Source organism: Macrobrachium rosenbergii, chromosome 55 (genome assembly GCF_040412425.1).
Source record: "Macrobrachium rosenbergii isolate ZJJX-2024 chromosome 55, ASM4041242v1, whole genome shotgun sequence".
In the NCBI taxonomy this organism is placed as follows: Eukaryota; Metazoa; Arthropoda; class Malacostraca; order Decapoda; family Palaemonidae; genus Macrobrachium; species Macrobrachium rosenbergii.
Window position 1 is genome coordinate 65755970 of NC_089795.1, and position 27697 is coordinate 65783666.

The 27697-nt window shown below is 42.2% G+C and overlaps 1 protein-coding gene and 1 pseudogene across 1 annotated transcript in view; both read left to right on the plus strand.

Moving 5' to 3' along the window:
- The first annotated feature begins 218 nt into the window (after positions 1-218).
- Positions 219-27697, plus strand: part of LOC136835829 (OTU domain-containing protein 3-like) — a 212835-nt gene continuing 185356 nt past the window's right edge. The window contains exons 1-3 of the mRNA XM_067099680.1: positions 219-301; positions 4413-4567; positions 14801-14949. Of these exons, the coding sequence (XP_066955781.1) occupies positions 284-301; positions 4413-4567; positions 14801-14949 (322 nt within the window). The 5' untranslated portion in view covers positions 219-283. The remainder of the gene's footprint in view (positions 302-4412; positions 4568-14800; positions 14950-27697) is intronic.
- LOC136835975 (5S ribosomal RNA) lies at positions 23941-24054 on the plus strand (annotated as a pseudogene).

Here is a 27697-nt window from a genome sequence, read left to right on the forward strand (position 1 = left end):
CATTGAACAGCTTTACCAAATTTGATTCGTAGAGACGTAGACTATTAATGTAAACAAACGGGCCAATCAGCTGAGAGAGAGCGAGGTTGACTATAGCTGGTGTTGTCAGTCTCACTTGCCTTCGAAGCCGATTGGTTGTTTAGTCGTTGCGATCAGGCCTCGAGAAGTCGTCGAGACCCTCGACCCACTTTTCGTCAACTGTGACCTACGGAACCTGTGCACTTCCTGAAAGGTCATTACTGATTAGTGACTGAATGTCAGTCGACTTCAGAGTCTATACGCTATGTTTCAGCAATTCTGGGCATGAGTCGAGTTGTTTTCCGTATTCGTTTGTAGCCTAGAAGAAGGTTGCTATTGCAGAGATAGGTTGTGAAACAACACTACTTACGTACACTCAGACACATACATTATAAGCTGTTATTAGGCTAGGTTTAATCTTAGGAAATTTGTCCAATGAATCCAACCACGCTTAGGTTAGATTAGTCATAGACATACTTAGTCATACCCTGCAGGTGTTTGGCTGTCGTAATGTTTTACTGTAAATGTAGGCTAATCCAGACTTCAGCAAAATGTGTACATTTTCTTGTGACCTGTAATGGCCTGTAACGTGTTTGACCTTGAATCCACTGGTAGGCTAACCTAGGACATACAGCCTTGCCTAATCATTGGTCTTACCTTCATTATCTTCATGACAACTTAGAAAGTTAGGTTTGCTATGCCTCTCCAAAGTTAGTCTAGGCTGTTTGGTTGTTCCCTAACTTGTGCAGTGGAACTATAGACCCTGTTATTGAAAAAAATATGATTGCAGTGTAAGAGAAAGTGGAGACGGCAAGGCTGTACTAAAATAATATCATGTAGGCTAGGCAACAGTGTACAGACCTGAAACCTTGTCAGATAGGCTATACCTTGGAATCTGTTGTCTAGGAGCCAGTGCGGAGAGGGCTGACTCCTTGTTAATATCAGTGACACAGCCTATGGAGGCATCTTGCTAACATAGTTGGTAATAGTGCAGGAAAGTTGCACAAGCTATTTCTGTAGGTTGTGGCCAGCTTAAAAGCAGGTGAAGACACACATTCTTCAACAAGGGTACATTGTAGCCTAATTTAACTTTCCCTCAACCTCTGGTACCTGGCCCTGACCTGGCCAGGATGGTGTTGTACCCCTGGACCTCCCCCCCATGTTCCTATGTACATAGCAGAATGATGTGTGTGCAGCTATGCTTCAATGTTACCATATAGTCTAGATAACACTGATTCTATTGATGGTAGTTGCGCTTATATGAGAAATATGGTTTGTTTTACAAGTTGCCCATAGACTTAATTGCATATGTCCCTTTAGTATTTTATTTCACATAAGTAACTTACCAGGTAATTACATTGCTATAGTTTCAACTTGCACAGAAGTCTTTATTTAAAAAATCTTGGTAGCACTTTGATAGTTTAGTGTAGGTGACAAGCCTTGCCCACCAACGGAAGTACTGGAAACGACCTAGCAGAAAACCTCATTCTGTTTCTGCCAGCTCTTGAGGGACATTGGAGTTTTGCTGCAGCTTTTGTTTACTGATTTTTGGTTGTATGGCTGGATTAGGGTTCACTTGAGCACCTGCAAAGTCAACCGAAGCAACAGGAGGGAAATGAGACCCTCTTCTCTGTTGACATGCCACTTGGCATGTCTCGAGGAGAATATGCAAACATATCCAGAGGTTCCTGTTGATCAAGCACCTGCCTAAATCCTTTGTAGAACCGGCAGCCAGATACATTCGGACAGAGAATGTGACTCGAACCGACACTTGCTGGAACTGGCTTCTGAAGTGGTAAGCTTACACGTCGAGCACCTGTTCTGTTTTACTTTCCTAGAATCATAGGAGCAGTCCCTCTCCTTCCTCTAGCAAAGGGAGGAAGGAGACCCTGGCAATAAGACAAACCGTGTTCTGGTTTTTGCCTTACTGCCTCAGACTCCTTAGATTCTTCCTAGCCTATTTTCGTATGAGTTACAATTCCTCACACATTCGAAAATGTCCAGAAGTCTGACAATTTATCTCATATTCCTAAACTCTGATCAGTATGTCAGAGGCATGGTACTCCTTGCTCTTTTGACCAGGAGTAGCCCAGGTGTGGCGAACTCCAGTCAGTTCAGAGACTCGCTTATATTCCTCCCTCCAACAAGTGGTTCTTCCTAATGTAAAGGACTGATGGTTTGTATATTGTGTAGGAAAAAATCACAGTTTTTTAAAGTAAATTGTATTTGTTCCGACTTGATATACAAACCATTGGTCCTTTACAATTGGAATTACTTTACAGCGAAGCTGGACACGGCCGTTAAACTCTAGAACAAGGTGGTTAGGCAGTAACTACCGTCAGGGAGGCGGGAATACCCGCCTGCCCGGATGTAAACATTCCAGTTTGCTTTTGGCCGTCATACGTTGCAGATGAGTTTTCGGATCTCTTTGCCTGACTCGTCAAGCTCTTTATTATCCTGGCAGGATCTTTCTGTATTTTTGTGCATATATTACATGTGTTTGATATTTATTAATACAAACCCATGATTTATGATAGCCTTGCATAAGCCGTCGTTCCTCTACGTCTGTGGCTTGCATTTGACAGCCAAGAGCATATTTAAAGGGACGTAACTGAGTGGTAATACTTCTCTTCCAGTAGCCCTTTATTTAGATACTGAAGGCGTTCCCATGTACGTTTGGAGATATTAGATTGGGACGTAATATCTTCGCTCCCCTACATTGATCGGGACGTAAGAGTTCACTCCCGTTCTTGGGCTCCTGGCCTCCGTGTATAAGGGCATGACTACAGTACTTCCTTTCTACTTGTGCCAAGTGTTGTTTTCACCGCCTGCGCTATAGAGAATTGCGGGTGGGAGGTTGCGGGTGTCGCAGTGCCCTTGGTGGCCTCCCTTCCTTCCTTCTCTCACCCTGTAGGTTCTTCCTTATCTCTCCTTCAGTAGATCTCTCTCTCATTCGCCCTCTTTGCTCGCTCGTTGAGTGAAGACCGCGAGGGGAGGTGTGGCACAGGTGGTCGGGAGACCTCTTCTAAGGGGCCTCCACTCACTGCGTAGGGCAATTCCCCTTGGAGCGAGAGGAGTCTCCCTCTACTAACCATCTTTGCTTTTTCTTTCAGGTTGACAGTGAGCATCGCAGGCACAGCAGTAGTTGGCTGGATATCTCAGTTGGGATATCTTTGCATGAAGGAGTCCTGACGTTCATTCAGTGTTGCTTTGGGATTGACCGCAGTACCTGGTTGGAATGGCATAGTTCCACGACAGGATCATTCCGACTCTGTTCCCGCCGATGTGGATCGATCGCTATCATTGCTGGCCTTCATGTATGCTGTGGCACTCCCTCTTGTAAGGTTAAAGCTCATGAAATAAGGGCAGTTGCCATTTCGTTGGTATTCAAACGTAATGTATCCCCCTCATCTGTCTTGCAAACTACTTTTTGGAAATGCAAGCCTGTATTCACTTCCCATTTGCAACATTTCCTTCTGTTATCTCTTTGCCTTGCATAGTGCGTTGAGTCTTAGGGGAGCCTGGGGGTACTGTGTACCTGGAGTCTCCTCCAGGTTTTAATGGTTTGGTGGTGATTTTTTATTTTTTGTGGTATAGGTGACTGACTTTGTTCTGATTGTATTTTGTGGTACTGTGCCCTGGGCAATGGCAACTTGTATTCTTTGCTAGCCATCAGAATTTGTCCTTCACTGCAAAGTACCCACTGAAGTAGTTGGTGCTTCATGGCTGTACCGCCTCGCCTGTACATGATAAGATGAGCGCCAAGCAGAGGAAGTATCTACCTGCAGCAGCTCTCTTATCAGGAAAGGAAACGACAAACACTGAATCAGTGTTAGCCACTTTTCTGTTCTCAAATTCATTACCATTCCTAATGTTTTGGGGTAGATGTGTCCACTCATCCCACCTCCTGTCAATGTGGGAATCAGCTATGTAATTACTGGGTAACTTACTTACAGTATATAAAAATAAAATTTTTATAATATAAAGTTTATATATACTTACCCAGCAATTATATGATCGGAGCCCTCCCTCCTCCCCTCGCATGGACACCACAGCATAAACAAATTAAAGCTCTTTGCTAAGTTGTTCCTCTCATTCCCCTGAGAGTGGGTGGGGCAAGTCACCTACCCAAAACAAACTAGCGTGACCCGCAAGTTTCAAAATTTTAGCCACCGAGCGAGTGAAACTATTAGCTATGTAGGCTAATTACTGGGTAAGTATATATAAAACTTTATTTTATTATAAAAATGTAATTTTGAAAAATTATATTGGAAGTTTTTATTGAAAAGATTTTTGACCAGTTTGATACACTTTAGTGAATTTGATATAGATGTGTTTTTTCTATTTTCTAGTGTACAATACAATCATTGTCAAAAATACCTATTTTTTAACAGATGGCCCGTAAACGTGAAGAAAGGGCTACCAGGAGTGCCCAGCGAGCTGCACGAAAGGCCAGATCAGGTCAGAATGGTACAGATTCAAATTATGTATCATTGAAACAACAGTTATTTGCTATGGGACTTACTCTTAGGGAGATACCTGGTGATGGGTAAGAATTGTGGAAATTTTGTCTTAATATTTTAGCTTGAGATAAAGGCTTGTATATAGTATTGCAAATTATGTGAATTTTGAAGTATTTTAGCTTGGGATAGAGGCTAGCGTACAATTTTATATTTGTAACTTACCCAGTAATTACTTAGCTAAGAAGTTTCTCTTGCCTCAGCAGCTCAAATTCAAAAATTCATGGGCGAGTGCTTCAGTTTAGTGCAGGTGACTGGTCTCGCCCACTAACGAGAGTATCAGGAACTACTTGGCAAATACTCTTGTCATTACGTTTCTGCTGACACTCAAGTCAACACAGTGTCTTTGTCAGCTTTGTTCTTAAATTTGCCGGTCAGAGACCGGATTTTGGTGATGTTTTATCACCAATTTCAGGTAGCCTTCAAGCTTACAGCATTCAGGACAGTTTTTGATTGTTTTGTTTAAGTTGTCATATTTCACAACAGTAGCGAATTCATAATCAATTGTTTAACTACTGGTAGCATAGTTTAACCGACGATATGGCCTTTACCGGTGAATGTAAACGTGTTCGTTGCCGAACCAGTACTCATGATTTTGTATTCTTATCTGCAAGTCTCAGTCTTAATTAGAATATGAGACTTGTATGTATGATGATACTGTGTGTATGGTGTCTTGGTTGGTAAAGGTTAAGTTCCTTTTCCGAATAGCGTAATAATAATAATGTGTTTGCTACCGAACTGATTTTCCTTTGTAAGTAGTGTAAGAAACTTGCAGTTTTGCGTTCGCTACCTCTTCTTTAGCGTAAAAAAATTTTAATGTTGCGTTATCTACCCAGTCAATATTTTCGTTATTGAAATGCATAACTATAAATCTCTAATGTGTGACAGGAATTGAGACATGTATTTATGATGGTATTCTGTGTACTTCATCTTGGGCTGTAAAGGTTAACTTTCCTTTTCCGAGTAGTGTAATAAACGTAACCTTGTATTCGCTACCGGACCGATATTTTGAGAATGAAATACAGTACACCAGCGAGTCTCAAATAATGTTTGATAAGTATTGAGACTTGTATGTATGGTGGTGCTGTGTATACTGCAACTTGGGTTGGTAAAATTTAACCCTTTAACGCCGACTGGGTGTATTTTACGTCGACAAAAATTGTCTGTCGGGTGCCAAGTGGACGTAAAATACGTTGACTACAAAAAGTATTTTTAAATATTCACGGAAAAATACTTATAGGCCTCATTTGTAAAAAATTTTAAATCACGCCTTGAGGGATGCTGGGAGTTCACGGATCACGCTGTTGTTTTGTTTACAAGCGTGACCCAGCTGCGCATGCGCGAATTTTTTTCTTACCCCAAAAGAAAGCATCAGCTAACTCTGCTGAAAATCTCAGAAATTCTTTAGTCACTTTGTCGTAATTTTTGCACCGTTTTCTATTAGCCTTTACATAAAGTTTTATATATGAAAATGTGCGCGGTTACATGTAGAATACAACAAAAAATAATTCATGGTTGTAGCTTTTATCAATTTTGACATTTTCATATAAATCACGATAAGTGCCAAAATTTCAACCTTCGGTCAACTTTGACTCGACCAAAATGGTCGAAAAATGCAATTGTAAGCTAAAACTCTTACATTCTAGTAATATTCAATCATTTACCTTCATTTTGCAACAAACGAGAAGTCTCTAGCACAGCATTTCGATTTATGGTGAATTTTTGAAAAAACTTTCCTTACGTCCGCACGCGCTAACTGCTGAAAATCTTGGAAATTCACTAGTCACATTGTCGTAATTTTTGCAGTTTTGTATTAGCAGTTACATAAAGTATTATATATGAAAAGTGTGCAATTTCATGTAGAATACAACAGAAAATAACTCATGGTTGTAGCGTTTATCAATTTTGACATACAGGGTATTTTCATATAAATCATGATAGGTGCCAAAATTTCAACCTTCAGTCAACTTTGACTCGACCGAAATGGTCGAAAAATGCAATTGTAAGCTAAAATTCCTACATTCTAGTAATATTCAATCATTTAACTTCATTTTGCAACAAACGAGAAGTCTCTAGCACAATATTTCGATTTATGGTGAATTTTTTAAAAAACTTTTTCCTTACGTCTGTGTGCGGTAACTGCTGAAAATCTCAGAAATTCTTAAGTTACTTTGTCATAATTTTTGCACCATTTTATATTAGCCGTTACATAACGTTTTGTATATGAAAATGTGCGCAATTTCATGTAGAATACAACAAAAAATAACTCATGGTTGTATCTTTTATCAGTTTTGAAATATTTTCATATAAATCACGACAAGTGCCAAAATTTCAACCTTCAGTCAACTTTGACTCGACCAAAATGGTCGAAAAATGCAATTGTAAGCTAAAAATCTTACATTCAAGTAATATTCAATCATTTACCCTCATTTTGCAACAAACAGGAAGTTTCTAGCACAATATTTCGATTTATGGTGAATTTTTGAAAAAAACTTTTTATGTCCGCACGTTACGAATTCGTGCATCATTTTGTGATAATATTTTCTCTGTGTTGCTTTGATCATTTTACAATTTGTTATATACCAAAATCATCGCAATTTAGTGTACAATACAATGAAAAAAAAAATAACTCATTGGCTTTAACTGTTTTGCTCACAGCGTGATTTGTATACAATTATATATGAAATTTTTTTTTCATACTCATATATTCCAATATTTATATATGATAATATTTTTTTTCATTTCTGATGATTGCATACTAAACTTCAGGCAATGAGAAAAAAAGGAGCCAAAAATGAACTCTTAATCTTAAAAACTAAGCGTGCTGTGAATTTTTGAAAAAAACTTTCTTTCTGCTTTGGCGCTAACTCTCAAACCCCGTCGGCATACGGCAGACACTTTCGTAAATAGAGGCTTGGTGTTTAAGGGTTAACTTCCCTTTTCTGAGTAGCGTTAAAAAACGCAATATTGTTTTCACCACCAGACCGATATTTTCAGTATTGAAATGCAAATCTGTAAGTATCAGTTAGCAATTGAAAGGAATTGAGGTATCTTTATAATGGTACTCAGTGTGCTTCATAAATTTGTCCTTAAAGAATTAATTGAACATCTTATTATTACACTTTCCTTTGCAGAGAACTGAAAAGTGTAAGGGCAGGAATACAGTAGGAAAGAATTGTGCTCAGTGTTTTGGTTACAAGAAGCTTTCGGAGGATGACAGGAATCATGAAGAGTTCCACATTTTTTTTTTTTTTAGCTCCTTCTATGAGCGCCCAGTAACTCTCTCCTGCTCGAGGCTCACTGTCTGGCGCCCAGGCATCCGCTCTCGGGCGCTCGGCGCTAGTTACTGGGATTTTGGTGCCATCTGAGCCATCTCTCTCATACTGCTAACCTTCCTGCCCATTTTTTCCACTTGCTCCCATGCCTGGCTCCCTCGCTTCCTTCTCGTGCCATTGCCAGTCTTGTTTTAGGTTAATAGATGTTAACCTTGTGATAGTGCAGTGGAGGAGGTGTCTACCCGTCCCTCGATTCTCGTAGACAAAGGTCCCCGTCATTCTCCCCAAAACCGGGGAGGAGACATACTGGAAGTCCAAGGGAGGTCGGGAGGTTACGCACAGGTATTCGCCCCCTCAGTCGAGCCTGTTGTCCCAGGTATCGACAGACAGCCACTGGAAAGGCGTCTTGCTGGATGTGTAGTGGAGGTGGTGGCTATCCGGCCATATCGGCTCTCCTAAACCCAGTCCCTGTTAGACTCCCCTAAACCTGGGAGGAGGCATACTGTCAGTCCATGGGAGTCCGAAGGGATTTTTGCTCCTGGATAGCTGCCCCTCAGTCGAACCTGCTGTCCGCAGGTGTCGACAGACAGCCATGGGGAAGGCGTCCATAGAAATGTCCTTTTTTTCTAGTGATAGTCCAGTGTACTTTTTTTCTAGTGATAGTCCAGTGTAGAAAAACACAGATGGTGTTTTTTCTAATGAATAGCAGTTGTTGAAGAGGCGTTTTTTCTAATGATCTTTGCTCTTCTCTGATCTCCTGTGAGTATCTCAGGGAGCAGGAGTATAGTCTACACCTTATTTCTAATGGGACAGCGTTATGCTTTTGTCTCCTGAACTTCTGGTGGTGGATCGCCAGTTTTGGTGCCAAGCGGACCATCAGTGCACGTGCGTTCTTTTTGTCCTCTTTGTAGGCCCTGTTAAGTGCCCGAGTGCCTAATAAAGCCTGAACCTTCAGTAGTGCCCGAGTGCCCTACAGTGCCGGAGCTCCTCTTCACATAGAGTTCACAGCACCACTTCTCATGCGTCTGGCGCCATCCTACCATTGGCTGATGCCAGTTTTTTCTCTTAGCTCGGTTCCTGTCCCTTCTGGGAACATACTGTTGTTCCTTTTTGAGTACAGCTTCCAGTTGAAAGCTGGGCTCTGGTCTTCAAGTGGTGGATGCTAGTCTTTGATCGTTGGGTGTCTTCTCTGCAGTATTGGACTCCCTCCTATAAAGGGAGTTGGGAGCCTAACTTTGGTTTGTAAGGGAGCAAGACAAGTGTTCTTTGTCCATTACTACCTCTGATCCTTAAATGGAATTATTTCTCCTGGCTGAAACTCTTGTCAAGATCGGAAGTAAGTTCTTTCTTGACTGACCTCAGGAGCAGGGGCTCAAAAGATAGGAGCCTCTAAAGTGTTGCCAAGAGACATCACTTAGGCTGGTCCCTTAATCCTGTCCTATGCGGTAAGGACAGTTAAGTTTGAGATTTCCACTCCTTCATTGGGATTGCAAGAAGGGAGCCATGCTTCTTCTTCTCCTACTGGGAGAAACACCCAGTCACTGTGAGCCCTCTTTTCTTCGCCTTCAGCCATCTACTTTCAGATGGCATGTATCCTCGGTTTGTTTTCCCTCTCTTAAGCAGGGCCCATTCCAAGCACCTGGTCAACTTCAGAGCTCTTGACACCAGATTTCTGGCACTGAATCCCGAGCTCCCGACACCTGTTCCTGAGTGTTCGACATTTTCTAGCCATACTAGGCTCCCACCTCTAAATGCCAAGTTCCTTTTAACAGTTTGTTTCTTCACTGCAGCAGAAGTTGTCACCTCTTGTTTTGTTCAAGACCGTCTTTTATCCCATGGCCAGATTTCAGTATCTTTTGTGGACTTTCCAAGTTCCTGTGAGCATGTTAGATGTTGGTTTTGGCCAAGTACAGTTCTGCATATGTTTTCAGTCTGTACAACGTGTCATCGAGTCCACGCTGGGCATTATCGCATAAGAAGTCGATCCCCCCCTGATGGCTATGTCTCCGTGGCTGTTAAGTTTCGGCAGGGTTGACAACTAGTCAACTTAGTTATCTGTGAGCCTGCACTATGTTGTTCAATGCTCCGTTGCAGAGTCTAACCGAACAGTCCTATCGTACAGTCTCTTTCGCCTTGATTAGGCTGTTGAGTTCTTGGGGCGCCTGGTGGTACTATGTACCTGGAGTACCCACCAAATGTTTTTTCCAGTTGAGTAATGGTCTTAATGAATACATTGTGTAGGTAACAAAGTTTTTTGGTTGTATTTCTTTATGGTACTGCGCCCAGGGCAAGGGCACTCTTGTATGTTTATGTTAGCCATCGGACTACTCCATGAGCTGCATAACCTCCATCGATGCTTTGTCGCATTCAGAATACTCCTTTCCTGCAATGCTTCCCTCTAATATAGGGGCACTCCACAGCTTCACTGCTGCGCCACTATAGCTAAGATGAGCACCAACCAGAGTCAGCATCAGTCTGCAGGTAAGGGTACAACAACTTTTTAACCAATGCTAATAGAATTTTTGTCTCATATTCATTCTTCTACTGTATGTTTTTAAGATTGCATATGTCCATGCATACCACCTCTTGTCAATATGGGATTCAGCTATGTAATTACTTGGTAAGTTACATAATTAGAAATAACATTTTTGTAATGAAGTAAAGTTTTATATATACTTACCGAGTAATTACTGAATCAGAGCCCTCCCTCCTCCCCTCTAACAGACATTGAGGGCATAAATGGACTGACGCTATTTAGTAGGTTCTACTCTTCCTCCCCAGACAGAGGGCGAGACCTAGTAACCTACACTAGAACAATCGAATGCTACAGCGAATTTCAAATTTTAGAAATATAGGCTATGTAATTACTTGGTAAATATATATAAAACTTTATTATATTATAAAAATGTCATTTTTAAGCACTTAATAATGTTAATACACTCATGGTATCCCAAGCATTTGCGTAAGATTAAGCAAATTCTAAGTGTTTTTTGCGGACTGTTACCTTTTGCTGTGAACACAATAGTCTTATGGTCTTGTCCAGAGTTTAAGACAAGAATGATTTTAAGGTCTTTCCCTTCTCAGGGTTGTTTGCATGCTGAACTTGACATCATTTAGGAGTACTGTAGTGTAATGAGATAGAAACACTTATGCTGTATTAGGGCAATTTGTGTGTACGGAAGATTTAAAACCTGTTTGAGGTGACATTAATAATTTTTTGCATTAGGAGATCGAACACTGCTGTGTCTAAATCTTTGTTCACTACTTGTGTGAATTAGAGTATGAGGAGCTTAATCCTTGTCAGTTAGCTTTGCTGAAGGTATGTAGAAGCCATTGTTATGTCATTTGATATGGAGAACTTTTCATTATAGATGTAATTGACTTGGCATTATGGAAATGTAATTCTGTTTTTCCTCTCATTTCCTTAAGATTTGGCATTATGGAAATGTAATTCCAATTTTCTCAGTGCATTTTGCCATAAAGACATGAAGATTAAGTTTGAGACTGCAGTCCTTAGTGTGCTAGTCATAGCAAGTACATTCTTTTCTTGAACCAAATGAAAAAGCAGCCTTGTAGTCTCTTTCCTTAGTTTTAAAGCTGGATCCTGATTGTTTAGGAGCATGAAGGTACACTATTTGAATAGGGCATACCTTTGTTTCAGTAGGTAGTCTCTTAGTATTGACTTTTGTTTGTTGGGCTGTTGTACCCAGGAACACATTTTTCACTAACACTGTGTCTTCTGCGGCACCTTTCTCCATATGGTGGTCTTACGTTGTCTTATATCAGAGAGCCTTTCTCCCTGATAGAGATCCATCTTCTGGCAGCATTACAATCCAGAAAGGATCCCAGATCAGGTTAGAAAGTTCTTGATAATCATGATAACTGCAGTGGAGAAGATCCTGATAATATCTTCTCTTTTTTTAAGAAGGTTTCTAGTGTGTTGGCTCGTAAGATTAGTAGATTCTTTGGGTTTTTATGTTGATGTATATTTGCGGATGAGCATAGGCGTAGTAATACAGTGCCTGTTTCAGAGAGTGGCATATCTGCAGACTGCAGTAATTGTTCTCCCTGTGCTCTCCAAAGTTGCATAAAACTTATTTTTAAACCACTATTTAAGTATGTGGAATTTAAAAGATTGTTAGCAGGGAGTCATTACACAAATAGGAAGCAGTTAGTTACCTTTGATGTTGTTTTAGATTTGACATGCCATTTGCAAGAGAATCTTGATAAGGGTTTTGAATGTAGAGTAATTCAAATAGATTTTAGTGCTGCTTTCAGCTTAGTAAATCACAAGGCACTTATAAACTTCAGAATCTTGGAGTGGGTAGATATGTTTTAGGATTACTTTAAGATATCCTTATAGGTAGGCAGCAGCGAGTGGCTGTTGATGGGATCTTTAGTGAACCAAGACCTATTATGTCTGGAGTGCCACAGGGTAGTGTTCATGATTCACTGTTATCTTTAGTGTATACAAGTGATATGGCTGTTGGCCTGAAAAAAAGATTGTTTAGTATGTCGATGATGCAACACTTGTGGGTGTGGTAAAGTCTCCACTAATGAGAAATGAAGCTGTTCCTAGTCTCAGTTGTGGTGGAGTGGATTGGTGTTGTTGTATGAGGCTGAATTCCAACAAAATGAAAACACTATTGATTAGCAGATCTTGTACAGATTCCCCCCCTCCCCCATCCTCTTCTTCAGGTGGGTGGGACTATGCTGAATGAGTCTGAAGCTTTAACCCTTAGTGGGCAGATTGAGCTTCAGTGTGAAGTAAAACAGGTTTGGGGAGGTGGATGGATTGAGCTTGAGTGTGAAGTAGAATTATGCACCACTGTTAAGGTAATGATTCGAAACAAAGGTGCCAATACTTCTATATGCTATAAATTCACTAGTGGCAACTTTTATACAGACGTGAGAGTTAGGCCAGTATCAGTAATGCTTGTGACTTCAAGGGGGAAGGTACTGCATCTTTCTCTCTCAAGAGTCTTTGTGTAAATTTGCTTGTAGATATACGAAGGGGTTGCTGTTGTTTTTTGTTTTTGTCTTTTACGATAGTATGTCGGTTGTAAATGTAATTTTACAAAGAAAAATGCAAAGAAATATTAAGAAAAGCATGTAAAAGTAAAAAAAGTTACTGAATCTTCCTTCTCATAAACTTACGTGAATATTTTACTTGTTAACAAATATGCAAAAAATGTGTTACTGCTTTTATTTCTTATCTGTTTTGATATTGTGTGAGCAGTAATAATAATTTTACAAAATCCAAAAACTTATTTATTAGAAAAAACATATAAGTTGGTAAAATTTACGATTGTCTTGTAAATGAGGCCCCACAAGGGGTTGTAAATAGTCATTTTCAACTTCTCGTGGAAGGTAGGGAAAATTTTTTAGAATTTTTTTATTTATACAGTGTGAATGTACGCGCCATTCTCTTTCCATTGATGTGATTTTTTTTTATTTTGCCGACCTCAAAGTTTCCCCGGTCTGGGGTGCTGCACATTGATAAATTATGCCGTCCCTTAAGGGTTAACTGTACTTGGTGTAACTTTTGACTTATATCTGAATTTTGAGCAACATCTAATGAAAGTGTTAGAAAATGCTATATGGAAGTTAGGTACAGTATTGAACATAAGGCCTTATATATACAGGCAGTCTCCGGTTTACGCTGCGTCGTAAACCGAAAATCGTCATAAATCCAAAAATCGTCAAAAATCCTAAGAAAACCTTACTTTTAATGCTTTGGGTGTATTGAAAACAATGTAAACTGCATTTTTGTTGTTTTTCATCAAAAAAGCCTCCATATTTTGATTATTCTGCCGTTTTGGAGCCATATTTCTTCTGTCGGATCGGTGTACGACGCGTCTTAACCCCGGAACATGCGTCGTAAACCGGGAAATAATTTCTGATGAATATATTTGAAAAGCGTCGTAAGCCGGACCCATCGTAAAGCAGGGACTGCCTGTACGTATATAACGGTGGTAAAACTAGAGCAACCTGTTTTAGTTCATGTGTCCTTTTACTAGAATACTGTTCTCTGGTATGGGCATCTGCTTCTGCCAGAGATTAATTTCTTTTAGTTAGAGTGGTTTGGTGGTAGGTTTGTTTCCTGACATTAGCAGTTATGACTTGGACCATCGACCGATGGTCTCATGCATGTCGTTTTTTTATGTTTTATTTTAACATAGATCTTTCACATTCTCAGTTGATCTATGATACTTTTTTCTTGTTGAGAGCAATGAGATTTCTGAACAGCAGCACTAGTGTACATTAAATGTGCTTCCCTGTTGAAAATCTCAGTTCCAGAAGTCCTTTATTCTTTACACCATTGTACTGTGGAACAATCTCTCTGAGGATGTTGTGCAATTGGAACTTCAAAATTTCAAACAAAGCTGCAGTGCATTACGACCTTAAAACAATTATCTCTGTATTTTAATAATTTAGTTGCAGTTTTATGTATTTATTTATTACGTTGTTAATTTATTTTTTCTTTCCCAGTAACTAATCTCTTCTCTCCGTATTACCTATTACTTCTTTTAAATGAACACTATATTCTTTGGAAGCTTGAATTTAAAGTCAGTGGCCCCTGTGGGCTCCATATGAATAGGGATCATGATCTGAATATATTAATAATAATAATGATAATGTAAAAAACCTTGTCTGGCTACACTTACCCATCAGGTAAGAGTCATCTCAAATAATGTCGGTTTTCATAAAATTTATTACTTAGATACTTAACTACAATTAAAGTAGAACCCACCCAGCCTCCCAACCTAGTGGGCTGTCAGGAAGAATTCTGATGAGGACTGAAACCTTCAAAACACACCTGGTGGAGAACACGTGAACTAGGCAATCATTCAGGTCAGCTAAGCAATCTTCTTTTTATTTTAAATGCTGACTGCACATGCTGGCACAAAGATCTAGCTATCGTTAACAGTAAGTTAGTATCCAAATAATGAATTTTATTATGAAGATTTAATTTTTTTTTTCCAGAAATTGTCTCTTTAGAGCTTTAGGAGACCAGCTGGACGGAACTCCAAATACCCATCAGAAGCACAGACAAGATGTTGTAGCTTATATGCGGCAACATCGCAGTGATTTTGAACCATTTGTGGAGGATGACGTCCCTTTTGACCGCCACTGTAAGTTTTCAGTCTGTTTTTAGGTATTTCTGCACAAATGCAAAATTTCTCAAGTCTTTAACCTTTGAGTCTTGCTTGTGAGTGAACACGATAAATTTAAGTAAAACTTGATCAGTACCCATTGTTACTACTATTGTATTCAGGTGAATTGCCATCTCAGTGGGGAGTCCAGGCTCACTCCTGTTTTTAGCAGTTAAGTTTGCAGTTTTTTGTTTCATTTTCCTATCCTTACCAATCCCTTCAAAACGCAATTTTTATGCCTTTTTCTATGCAGTGTTCTGTGCTTAGCTAGGGACACATTGAACTATGTTGACAATGAAGTTGAAGAGGTAAATTGTTTTGATATAATCAAATATGCATCTCTGTTTGTATGTAGTTGATTGCAGAATCGTTGTCAGGTGCTGATCGTGTAGACCAGCGTGGCAAGAGAAATCAAAGGCAGACATAAAAAACTGACTTTATTTGCCTTGGAGGTCTGATCCACCAAGTGCCTACATCGCGACCCTTCTCTCGGTCCTCCTTCACAACATAAACATAAACAAACACAAACAAATGATGAGTGCGAAGCACAACATCATGCACAAGTACAGTATTCTCAACAGAGTTAACATATTCCCTCTCTTTTAAAAGGAAACAAAAGAAATCTACTTTCAAAGTAATAAACATTACTTGACACAAAAAATAAAATTATTTACTTATAAAATCTATTCAAGATTTCAGGGATCCACTCTCCAATATTTTAGCTATTCTCAAAGAATTTACCCCCCTTTTTTGTTGCACCAGCGAACTGTGCTTTTAAATCAACCCAAAATACATTGAACTCTCCATTCAGAGCCAATTCTTTTCTGAAACATTTTTAACTGAGTACACATTCTCATAAAGTGAATGGTTATCCACATAGAGTTCTACAGGCAGGTTTCTCTTTCCATCATACAGTATTTGAGACAACATTATTTCCAAAATAGTAGGCCATATCTACTGCCTCAGCAGCTGCTAGTGCTTCTGCTGCAAGAATGCTTTTTATAACCCTTCTTATTTTCTTTGACTCCCAGTATAAAGGACACTTATTTCGATTTTCACCCACTGGGAAAATCACAAAGCCCCAGCACTACTAAATCCATCAGGAGAGTGGCATAAGAAGCACCACTGTACACAACCAACTTGAACTTAAAACTGTCAGCCAGTTCTGGGAAGTACTGTGCATACAGCTCTCAAAGATACAGACTTTTCTTAGACATTTGTTTGCCTCAACCAGATCTTTTACTTTAGGGTTATTTATTTTACAGCTAAGTTCCAGTGCATCATATGACAAGGCAGGCCTTGAATTAGTACATAACCATCCTAATTGGCCTACTGGACTCCTTAAGTTCTCCTTTTCTTCTTCATTACCCTCTGTGTTCTTATTTAATCCTCTCTCAGCACTTATATTTATAGATTCCAGAGATTTACAGTATTTTATTTTGATGAAGTGTGTCACCATGCTCATTCCATACAATATCCAGGCCAATGTATCTGAATATAGCATTACTTTGCTCCCTAACCTGAAAATTATTTCTGATTTGGGCAGTGACTACACTTTCAAATTTCTTTATTCCTCCCCACAAGAAATCATCTACATGTATCAAAAACATACGACACAATTCTCCTTTACAATACCAATAGAATGCTGCAGGGTCAGTTTTCACCTGATTACATCCCATCTTCAACAGGAAAGTCTTCACTGTGAGATACCATTTTCTAGCAGCATCATTAAGAATATAGACACATTTTTAAAATTTCCATTGTACATTACCATCACAACCAGCTTCAACAGGTGGAATAAGGTACACTTCACACTCAAACCATTCACTTTGTAGGAATGCAGCCTTAATATCAGTTGAATTCACTGCCCACCTTTTGGGAGACAATATACCAACAAAGACCTCAACACTTCCGTGCTAACAGTGGAAGAATCTGACTTGATTTCTTTTATTTATTTATTTATTTATTTTTTTTTTTCTGAAAACCTCTGGCAACTAGCCATGCTTTAATTTTCTTTTTCTTGTCACTGTTTTCCTTTCCTGTTACCACCCATCGAACTGACAATGCCTTTTGACCCAAGTTAGGAATTTCCTCATATACTGTACACCAAAATTCTTCCAGGTTTTTAGTTCTTGTTTTGTTTTATCAAGTTCCTGACTTTCCATATTTTCACAAGTCATTACTATTTCACTGGGTTCCTGCACTCCATCTTCTAAAACTGGTACCCATTTTTTTATATGTAACTTACCAAGTAATTGCATTGCTTACAGTTTCACTCGGTGGCAGCTTAAAAATTTTGAAATTTGCCGTAGCGCTAGTGTCTGTGTAGGTGACTAGTCCCTGCCCACTTTCATGGTAAGTGAGGAATGACTTCAGCAGAGAGCTCAGTTGTTTTCTGCTGGTTCCAGACTGAGGTTCAGTTGTGAGCAGTCAGCTTAAATTTTGGCTTTCACCACTCTTCCATTGAGATTCTTCTTTATGTGAAGTACTGGTAGCCTGCGGCTTTGTATTTACATTAGGTTCTCTTAGCGAGACCACTATTTCTCAAATTAGGATGTTTTTTTCTTTAACTTGACTTGGATTATAGTTACGATTGTTGACTTGTTAGTTAGTATGTCTGACTCTAGTGCTGCTAGCCTATGCTACTGTAGCAAAGGCTGTAATACAAGACTTAATAAAGAGAAATATGACTCTCACTTGATATGTATAGGATGTAGGGGACAAGAGTGTTCAATTGATTGAAACTGTGATGAATGTTCTGAGTGGGATGCTAAAAAATGGAAGGTTTTGGGGTCTCATTTAGCAAAATTAGACAGATAGAAAATGTAAAGCAGAAGCTAGAGCCGAGAATAAGACAGTAGATAGCAAGACCGTAGATAGTTCTGCTGATGATAATATTCCTGCTTTATCTATGCCTGCTCCCACTGTGTCACCTGTTCCCAGTCCTTCAACTATTCAACCTGCTCCTTTACCCAGCTCCCTTGCTTCTGGTCCCGACCCCCTTGCCAGCCTTGAGTCGAAACTCATGCATAGTAGTGTTAGTGAAGTGTCAGTGGAGGAAGCAGCTGCTCGTCTTGTCGACACTCCTAGTCAAAGGTCACTGGCATACTCCCCTACACATGGGAGCAGTCGTATTAGAGTCCGAATGAAGGAAACGCCAGCACCACCGACTTTTCGCCTCTTGGCCTCTGAAGAGGCACTCCACCATGGCAGGCAGTTCTCCTCCCATCAAGAGGTATAAGGAGACAAGTGTTAGCCCTCAACCCTCCTGCAGCTTCGCTGTTCTGCCTCCGTCTCTTCAGTGTGTCCCCACCAGTGTTCTTGGGACAGTCCAAAGTCTCTTGGGGCTCGAGTACCCAGTTTTAGTGCCAAGCACTCAGACCTTCCTCATAAGCACCCATTGCCTCCTTCTCACTGATCTCTTGCTCCCGAGCGCCCATCTCCATCCAGGCGCTTGTCATTTGTTTCGGCGCCAGAGTCTAAAGACTTACTAATCTGTCCAGCAGTCGCCTTCCTCTTCTTATCCGTACCCAGTTTATTTAAATGTGATCTCAAAGTCTTCCACTTCTTACTGTCCCAGTCAGAGCATTCAGTGCATCTTAACCCTTAATGGACGGATCCCCTCAATAGAGGATCAAAAACAGGGTTTGGGTGGTGGACGGATCCCCTCTGAGGAGTATTAATATTACATGTCATACGATTTGGCTGTATTGAGCAGGAAAGAGTGTCCAATACTTCAATGGCCCATAAATGAATTGTGGCAACTAAAGAATTCAGCTCAGCGCACTCGTGGGTGTCTCATGGATTTTAATATTGTTCTTGCCTTGAAGGGGGAATGTCTTGCTCCTTTCTCTCCCATGATATCTTTTTATTTATTGCTCATAAATATACCCAGGAATTGCTGTTGGCTTTAGTTCTTATCTTTTACATTATAATATCAGTTATACAGTAATTGTAATTTTGCAAAGAAACATTAGAAAAAACAGGTATAAATCCAAAAAAGTTACTGCATTTCCCGATCTCAGAAAATTTACGTAATATTTTACAACAAATATGCTCAGAATTTGTTACTGATTTTATTTCTTGTCTGTTATGATATTGTGTGAGCTGTAATCATAATTTTACAAAATAAAATAAAATAAGTTATTAGAAAATACATGTATAACTTGGTAAAAATTTACGAGTGTTTTGTGAAAGAGGCCCCACACAGGGTTGTAAATAGTCACTTTCAACTTCCTGTGGAAGGTGGGGAAAATTTTTTATAATTTTTTTTCTTTCTTGTGCATTTGCATATCTTCCGCTTTTCATTGATGTGTTTTTTCTTAAATTGGCCAACCTTAAAGTTTGCCTGGTCGGGGGTTTGCATGTTATATAACCAGCCCTCCCTTAAGGATTAACAACTTTGTTATCAAGTTCAGTGGCCCCTCAACTAATGCTGAAGGTTACTCCTAAATAAAAGGCACTCACTTGTATACCTAGGAAATATAAAATTACAGCCAGTCCCGGTTATCGGGGGTTCCGTTCGATAGCATGGCGATAGTCGAAAATCGGCGATAATAGTGCGATCCGGGTTATCAGCACAGATAAATGGGGATCAGTGCCAATAACCAGGGTTCAGTGCCGATGACCAGGGATTGGCGCCGATAACTGGAGATCAGTGTCAAAAATCTGGTTATTGTCAGTAACTAGACAAGCGCCATAAAACCAGATCGCCGGTTACCAGGCCGCCAACAACCAGGGACTGCCTGTACTTTTAAAATTTGTTATACTTCCATGGGGAGAAATAAAAAATTTTAAAAAATAAATTGTATTGTCTCATAAATATACAGACCATATTCTTAGATAGTTCTACTTCAGTCTCCCTACTTTGTCCCTGTGGCTGATGGAAGAGTAACTAGTTACATATGGTGAGTGAAGTGTATTCACCTGCTATCACCCTGTGGCCACCAGTTAATGACCTTATTACCAAGTTGAGCGACCACTCCAGTGTCTAGTTTGTAATCATAAGCAAAATACAGGTTACAGTGATTTAAAAACACTGATATGACTGTGGACATGATAAAATAGACTTTCAAAGAAGAAACAGCAAAGAAAGCCATAAAAACACTGATATGACTTTGGACGCGATAATGCAGACTTTCAAAGAAGAAACAGCAAAGAAAGCCATAACAGTTCATATCCCATAGGTTGATAACCTCCTATGACAGACATGAGCACAGAAAGACACCGTCCAAATGAAAGCTAGGTTCTGCTCAATCAGGATTCTGTGGCTCAAGTGACCATTGATAGAGAGAATAAATGAAGGATGACTGAATGGTTTTGAATTTACAATGAAGTGCCTTGTAATTTTACCTCAGACCAGGAACTGGCCTCGGACTTTAATACTGTAATTTATTATGATATACACTATTTAGAAGGAGCAAGCATTCAGCAGTCTTTGTAGGGCCAGTAACAAAAAGATGTAAATATTTTGCTACAAAGATTTTCCTTTCCCTAAACCAATACTGAAATTGTTCTGCTGTCCCACTTAGATAGTCAGTAGAGTAGAGGTCCAGTTATTCTACTTCTGTGAGACATCATTTGGCAAGTGATAAGAAAAAAATATGGAAAATTGGGTCATCCACCATCTCAGTTTTTAATATTTCTTGATGGGTTATTCACATTGAATTTATATCAGTATATACCACTTTCATCACTACTAATATTAACCAGAATATTAAATAGAATGTTCAGACACAATTAGACATCTCAGCCACCTCTTACAAAATTCCAAAAAACAACATTACAAAGTTTGTTTATTTTCTCAGTTTCTTAACATATGTTGGTCAAATAGATTTATCAGAATATAGTACTGTACTGCCATCACTTCTAATAGAGCCACTGTGTTTTCTGATTGAAATCACAGTTCCAAAACATACTATTCAACAAATTATTCACCTCACACTTCAAGATGAAACCAACACTTCAAATTATCACTTATGCTAGTTGTGCTGTTTATATATTTACAAAGTTGCTCAGAAACCAAGGCCTACTGTCACTAGGAATCTTCAGGCAGTATAAGGTCCTACTACAGGCTCTTGGGGCTCTGGATGAGCAACCTTCAAGGGTCACAGTCATCAATATCCAAGAGCTTAGGGTAATCCATAGATTGGGATCAAGGCTCAGGATTGTTAACTTTGACCTTGAGCTGAGGGTCATCCAGCTCCAAGAGGTGAGACTGAGTACTAGGATCTTCAAGCTTTAAGGGCCTTAAAGGAGGAGGTTCAGGAGTCTTTGCTGGTAAAGGGAAAAGATTGATAGATGAAGAGACAGATTTACTTAGATTTAGATGCATGCCTGTATTATAGATGTTGTTTTGAGTATGGAAAACTTCATATATAACACTTTTTAGCCTCTTGGCTCTCAAGATGAAAGCTTCCTTCAGCAACTTTCTATGGTTCCTCCTCTTCATGTGTTACAGTGGCTTCCTTTGTCTCAAGTACTTGAAAGTTTGTGAAACTCAAAATTATATGCCCTTCCAAGACCACTTATACATCATTGTTTGTTCATGCAACTTACCTGTCAGATATATATATAGCTGTATTCTCCAAGTCCGACAGAATTCCAAAAACTTGCGGCACACGCAGTGGGGCCAGGTGGTTAATACCCATTCCCCCGCTGGGAGGCGGGTATCAGGAACCATTCCCATTTTCTATTCAGATTTTCTCTGTCGCGGTACTGTCAACAACTGTTTTCAGTACCTCCGTCTTTGGATTTCGTAAACTCGTTATTTTCCACTTAAGTATTCTATTTGACTTTTGGTTTTGTCTTTGGATTGTGGATTGGCATACGCTTTTGTGGAATTTGCTTTTGATTGCTCTTTGGATGATGTCTGGATCTAGTTATGCTAGCTTCAGAGTATGTTGTGTGAATGAGTTTAAGGTGAGGCTACCGAAAGTTTCGGTAGATCCTCACTTTATATGCATGAGGTGTGTAGGGGCAGGTTTGCTTGATAAATGATCGCTTACTTTGCCTCCCACCCTGCTAATTTATTAGTTCAGGATTTCATTCTCGCACTAATAGTGCTCCTTTTGCATCTGGAAGATGGCTAACAAAATATTATCTATTGCGAAGGTGCATAGATTGAGCGAGTCAGCGATAATAAAGAAGAAACAATAGTAACGCTGGGTCAGTCAAAGTGCACGTGAAAACGGACTCGTAAGGCGGGCGCTGAAGAAGGATATGTCCAATAAAGTTTTCGTAACTATGTTGTTACAACAAAATCAAACACTTATGGAGTTATTAAAGGAAATGTAAGGTTTGTTTTGGAGAACTAGAGTGACGTCCACGTAGGCAATGGCTGCCTCCTAGTAAAAAAGTAAACAAACGCTTTCGTGAGTTCAAAGTAGCACGGTAAACGTTAAAGATGCCATAATTTACTCAGGTCGGTATCAAACATTAGTTTTAGTCAGGGTGAGGAGATAACCTACCATAATTTTAGTTAAAACGACGAGAATAGGTTTTATCTCGCCGAGACTGATTTAAATCTACCGCCTAACGTGAAAGGCGAGCCAAATTCTAGTACTCGTAGGCTAAGCGGGAGTTGAGACTTCCCAAGTAGGTAGCCTATTTCACTATAATTGACTGGGGGGCCTTTCTGTCAAGCATGCTTCGTCTCCCAGTCGTGCTCTCCGCTGGCTGGACCGCCATCGTGACGTTCCGCAAGCAGCTATCCTGGACGCTTCTGTGGCTGCTCGTCAGGACGCTCCTCTCACTGCCGTGCAGGGCGCTTCGGCTGGACCACCAGCGTGGCGCTCCACAAGCAGCTATCCTGGGCGCCTTCTGTAGCTGCTCGTCAGGGCGCGCTCTCGCTGCCGTGCAGGGCGCCGGCTGGACCGCCATCGTGACGCTCCGCAAGCAGCTATCCTGGGCGCTTCTGTAGCTGCTCGTCAGGGCGCTTCTCGCTGCCGTGCAGGGCGCTCGGCTGGACCACCAGCGTGACGCTCCACAAGCAGCTATCCTGGGCGCTTCTGTAGCTGCTCGTCAGGGCGCTTCTCGCTGCCGTGCAGGACGCCTCGGCTGGACCGCCATCGTGGCGCTCCGCAAGCAGCTATCCTGGGCGCTTCTGTAGCTGCTTTCGTCAGGGCGCTCCTCTCGCTGCCGTGCAGGGCGCTCGGATGGACTCTCGGGAGGACGCCTCTTTGGTTGCTCGGTGATGCTTCAGAGCAATCAAAGTCTCGCGGGGAGCGTAGATCCCATCTGCGTGTTGGACCGCAAGGCCTTCGTTTCTCCCATTGAAGAGGAGAAGTCTCTTGTGAGTCGGAGCCTGCAGTCCTGAGCAGCCTCCCCTTCCTCGTCTCACGGACTACCAGGTGTTAGCCGGCCTTTCTTAAGGACTTGTTTGGCGACAAGTTTCAAACCCTCGTCCACTCTCTCTCCTCCTTCGCAGTTTGCTTCGTCCTAGACGAGGAGAGCGCCGGGGTTTGTCAAGATGACTTCGTCTCTGGCGACGAAGAAGGCCTTCAAGAAGGTTAACACCTGGATGGAGGAAGGAAGACCCAAGGCAAGATTTCTTTTGCCCTGCCTCCGTCCAAGCTGAGCGGCAAGGCAGGTATGTGGTAAGAGACCGGGGAGGATGTCGGCTCAAGAGTTCCTTCGTTGTCCCTGGAAGACTTCGCTAGCTTGGTCGACGCGCCTAGAAGGTCCCTCCTGTCGGCTGCCAAAGTGTCCTGGACTATGTCGGAGACGGATCACCATTTGAAAGGACTGTTTCGAACCATGGAGGTCTTCAATTTCCTGGACTGGTGTTTGGGGGCTCTAGACGTCAGGATTAGGAGTCCCGACTCGATCTGCCTGGGGGAGCTGTCCAGCGTGTTGAACTGCACGGACAAGGCAGTCAGGGATGGCTCGGAGGAACTGGCTTCCCTTTTGTATGCGGGCCTCTTGAAGAAGGGGCCTTGTACTGTAACTTTACAGCCTATGGCCCTACCAGCCAACGGCCATACCACGTTGAAGCACCGCTTCGTGCGATCAGCGGTTAAGCAGCGTTGGGTCTGGTCAGTACTTGGATGGGTGACCGCCTGGGAACACCAGATGCCTTTGGCGTCATACTTTTGCAAAGTCAGTTTCTCCGTCGCAGAGGGCTTTGCTGTTCTCCCGTTTTCGAGCCATCTCTTCCCCAGTCCTTGTTCAAGGATCTCTCCTCCAGCTTGAAGGAGGCCACTCAAGACCTCTTGGTCCACTCGTCAAGACGCCCCCGGCAGTCCCTTTGATGTCGTTGTCGGGTCAGACCTCCAGGAAGTAGAAGCCCTTTCGTGGAGGAGCTTCTTCCTCGAGATCTTCTCCCGAGGTAGAGGTCTTTTCAGAGGCGGAGCCCGCCTAAACCTTGGGGCAGGAAGTGATTTGCAGCGCCTCCAGACACCTGTAGGAGCCAGGCTTCTTTCGTTTGCGAGCCTGGAGAGCAAGAGGGGCAGACACCTGGTCCCTTGAAGTTATCGAGAGAGGATACAAGATCCCCTTTCTCGACTCACCACTTCTGTGCACGCTCCCAGGATCTGTCGTCCTCATTCCATCAAGAGAAGCAACAGATCCTTTTAGAGCTATTAGAGCAAATGCTCGAGAAAGAGCTGTGGAGCAAGTCCTGGAGCTGGACTCCCCAAGATTCTACAACCGACTGTTCCTAGTTCGAAGCAGTGGGAGGATTGAGACCAGTCCTTGATGTCAGTAGACTGAACCGCTTCATGGTGAAGGAGAAGTTCACGATGGAGACGTCCCAGTCTGTTTTAGGAGCATTAAGACCAGGAGATTCGATGGTCGCTCTGGACTTACAGGACGCTTACTTTCACGTTCCCATACATCCCCATTCGAGGAAGTATTTGAGGTTTGTACTAGGGGGACGAGTGTTTCAAGGCAGAGCTCTTTGCTTCGGGCTAAGCACAGCTCCCATGATCTTCACGATTATCATGAGAAATGTGGCGAGATGGCTTCACTTGGCGGGTATTCGTATCTCGCTTTACCTGGCGATTGGCTCATCCGAGCCTCTTCACAGTCAAGGTGTCTGGAGGACCTGAATGCGAATTTAGAGTTGACAAAGTCCCTAGGACTTCTAGTGAACGAAGAAAAGTCCCATCTGATCCCGACGCAGTCCATCGTCTTTCTGGGGATTCAGATGGTTTCAGTGGCTTTTCAAGCTTTTCCATCCCAGGAACGTCAGTAGCAATGCTTAGAAAAGTCTCATCCTTCCTAGGGAAGGAAATATGCTCGTGAGGGAATGGACGAGTTTGCTGGGGACCATTTCCTCTCTAGAGAAGTTTGTTTCCCTGGGAAGACTTCATCTCAGGCCGCTCCAGTTTTCCTGGCGGAAAACTGAATAGACAAGGAGAATCTAGAGGAGACCCTGAAGATCTCTCCCGTTTTCAAGATTCACCTGAGGTAGTGGCTCGACCCCTCGAGGTTGGCAGAAGGGGTTTCTCTATGCCCTCAGAGCCCCGACCTGGTGTTGTTTTCCCTACGCTCCCAGGGAGGGATGGGGGAGCAACACTAGGAGGGAGAAAGTGTCAGGCACCTGGAGAGGGGAACAGGTGTCCTGGCACATCAATCTCAAGGAATTAGGGGCGATCCTGCTGGCCCTTCAATCCTTCGAGCCAAGTGTCAGGCTGAGTCGTACAAGTAAATTCAGACAACTCCACAGCCCTGGCATACCTCAAGAAACAGGGAGGAACTCGTTCCCGGTCCCTGTTCGCCCTGGCGAAGAGATCCTGCTTTGGGCCCTTGCGCTGGGGATCACGATCCTTGCAGGTTCGTTGCAGGAGTGGAGTATATCCGCGGGACCTTCTCGGTCGACAGCGGCAGCTTCTACCGACCGAGTGGACCCTTCACGAGGAAGTATGTCAGGAGCTGTGGAGGTTATGGGGACGTCCCTTGGTAGATCTGCTCAGGCAGCCCCATTTCAAAGGTACCTCAAAACTTCCCGCTCTGAGTCTAACTGCATTCAGACTTTCAGCCGACAACAAGGATCTTCACGATCTCTTGAGATCCTTTGAGACTGTCAAGGTACCTCATTCCAGGACGCCCCTGGAACCTGGATGTCGTCCTAAATTTTTATGTCAAATACCTTGAGCCTCTTTCTTGGCGTCTCAAGAATGTGACAAGGAAGGTTTTTTCCTAACTGCTCTGGCTACGGCGAAGAGAGTTAGTGAACTTCAGGCTATCAATAATCATGTAGGTTTTAGAGGCCATAATGCAGTATGTTCTCTAAGCCGTATGTTCTTGCTAAAAGCGAGAACCCGTCTACCCCTTGGCCCAGGACCTTCTCGAGATTAAGGGTATGACGGAAATTCTCAGACATGAACCAGAAAGAGTCATGTGTCCTGTCAGGGCTCTCAAATTTTATTTGCAGAAGACTCGGGAAAGTCGAGGTCCTTGGACAGTCTGTGGTGCTCTGTCAAGAGGCCAGATTTGCCTCTTTCTAAGAATGCACTGGCGTTCTTTTTAGAAAGCACCATTTTAGACGCACTTTCCGGCGTTCAAGACAGTGACTTGAGTCTTTTGAAATTAAGGCTCACGAAGTTAGAGCCATTGCAACCTCGGTGGCTTTCCAGAAGAACATGTCCCTTTGCGATCTTCTGGGTACCACCTTCTGGTGAAGCAATTCGGTGTTAAATTCACATTACTTGCGTGGCGTGAAGGCGACATACGAACTGCTATTAAGCTAGGACCATACGTTTCCGCACTCCAGATCGGCCCCATAACACTTCTAGGCCTGGACCTCTGTCGGACTCCCAGGACCAGGGAGAGGGCAAGTCGAAAGCCACAGGAGGGTTACGGGGGCTTCCACCGATCTGGCGTCCCTTCGGCAGGACCTGTTGTCGCTTCTGCAGACACAGTGTTGCGGGCAGGGGCGATACTCATCCTATCCTTTAGAGGTTAGGAAGTATATTTTAATCTTGATTTTGTTTTTTTATGTCAGATCGGTCCCATAACGCTTCTAGGCCTGGACCTCTGTCGGACTCCCAGGACCAGGAGAGGGGGGCATGTCGAAAGCCGCAAGAGGGTTATGGGGGCTTCCCCCGATCTGGCGTCCCTTCGGCAGGACCTGTTGACGCTCTAGGTCAGGTGGTTGGTCGTTGCTCCTTTTGCCCTCACAGTATGGCCTTATGATCTAGTCCCATTGTGGTCACGCCCCCGTGGACAGATCATCTAGAACTCACCAGCTATATAGGTCACTACCTTGCTGGAGACTCTAGTAAAGCAGAAGCAGGCTTGGGTGACAGTAATCACGAAGTCAGCTATGCTAACATAGGCCTGGACCTCTGTCGGACTCCCAGGACCAGGGAGAGGGCATGTCGAAAGCTGTAAGTTGGTTACGGGGACTTCCCACCGATCTGGCGTCCCTTCGGCAGGTCCTGTTGATGCTCTCGGTCAGGTGGTTGGTCGTTGCTCCTTTTGCTCTCACAGTATGGTCTTATGATCTAGTCCCATTGTGGTCATGCCCCCGTGGACAGATCATCTAGAACTCACCAGCTATATAGGTCTCTACCTTGCTGGAGACTGTAGTAAAGCAGAAGCAGGCTTCGGTGACTGTAATCACGAAGTCAGCTATGCTAACAAGTAAGGAACCAAGGCGTCAGTCGCCTACATATATTTGTTTCTAAATCCTATTCTGTCTCTTCCCACCTCCAATGGTGGATTCAGCTATATATATATCTGACAGGTAAGTTGCATGAACAAAATGATATTTTAATGATAA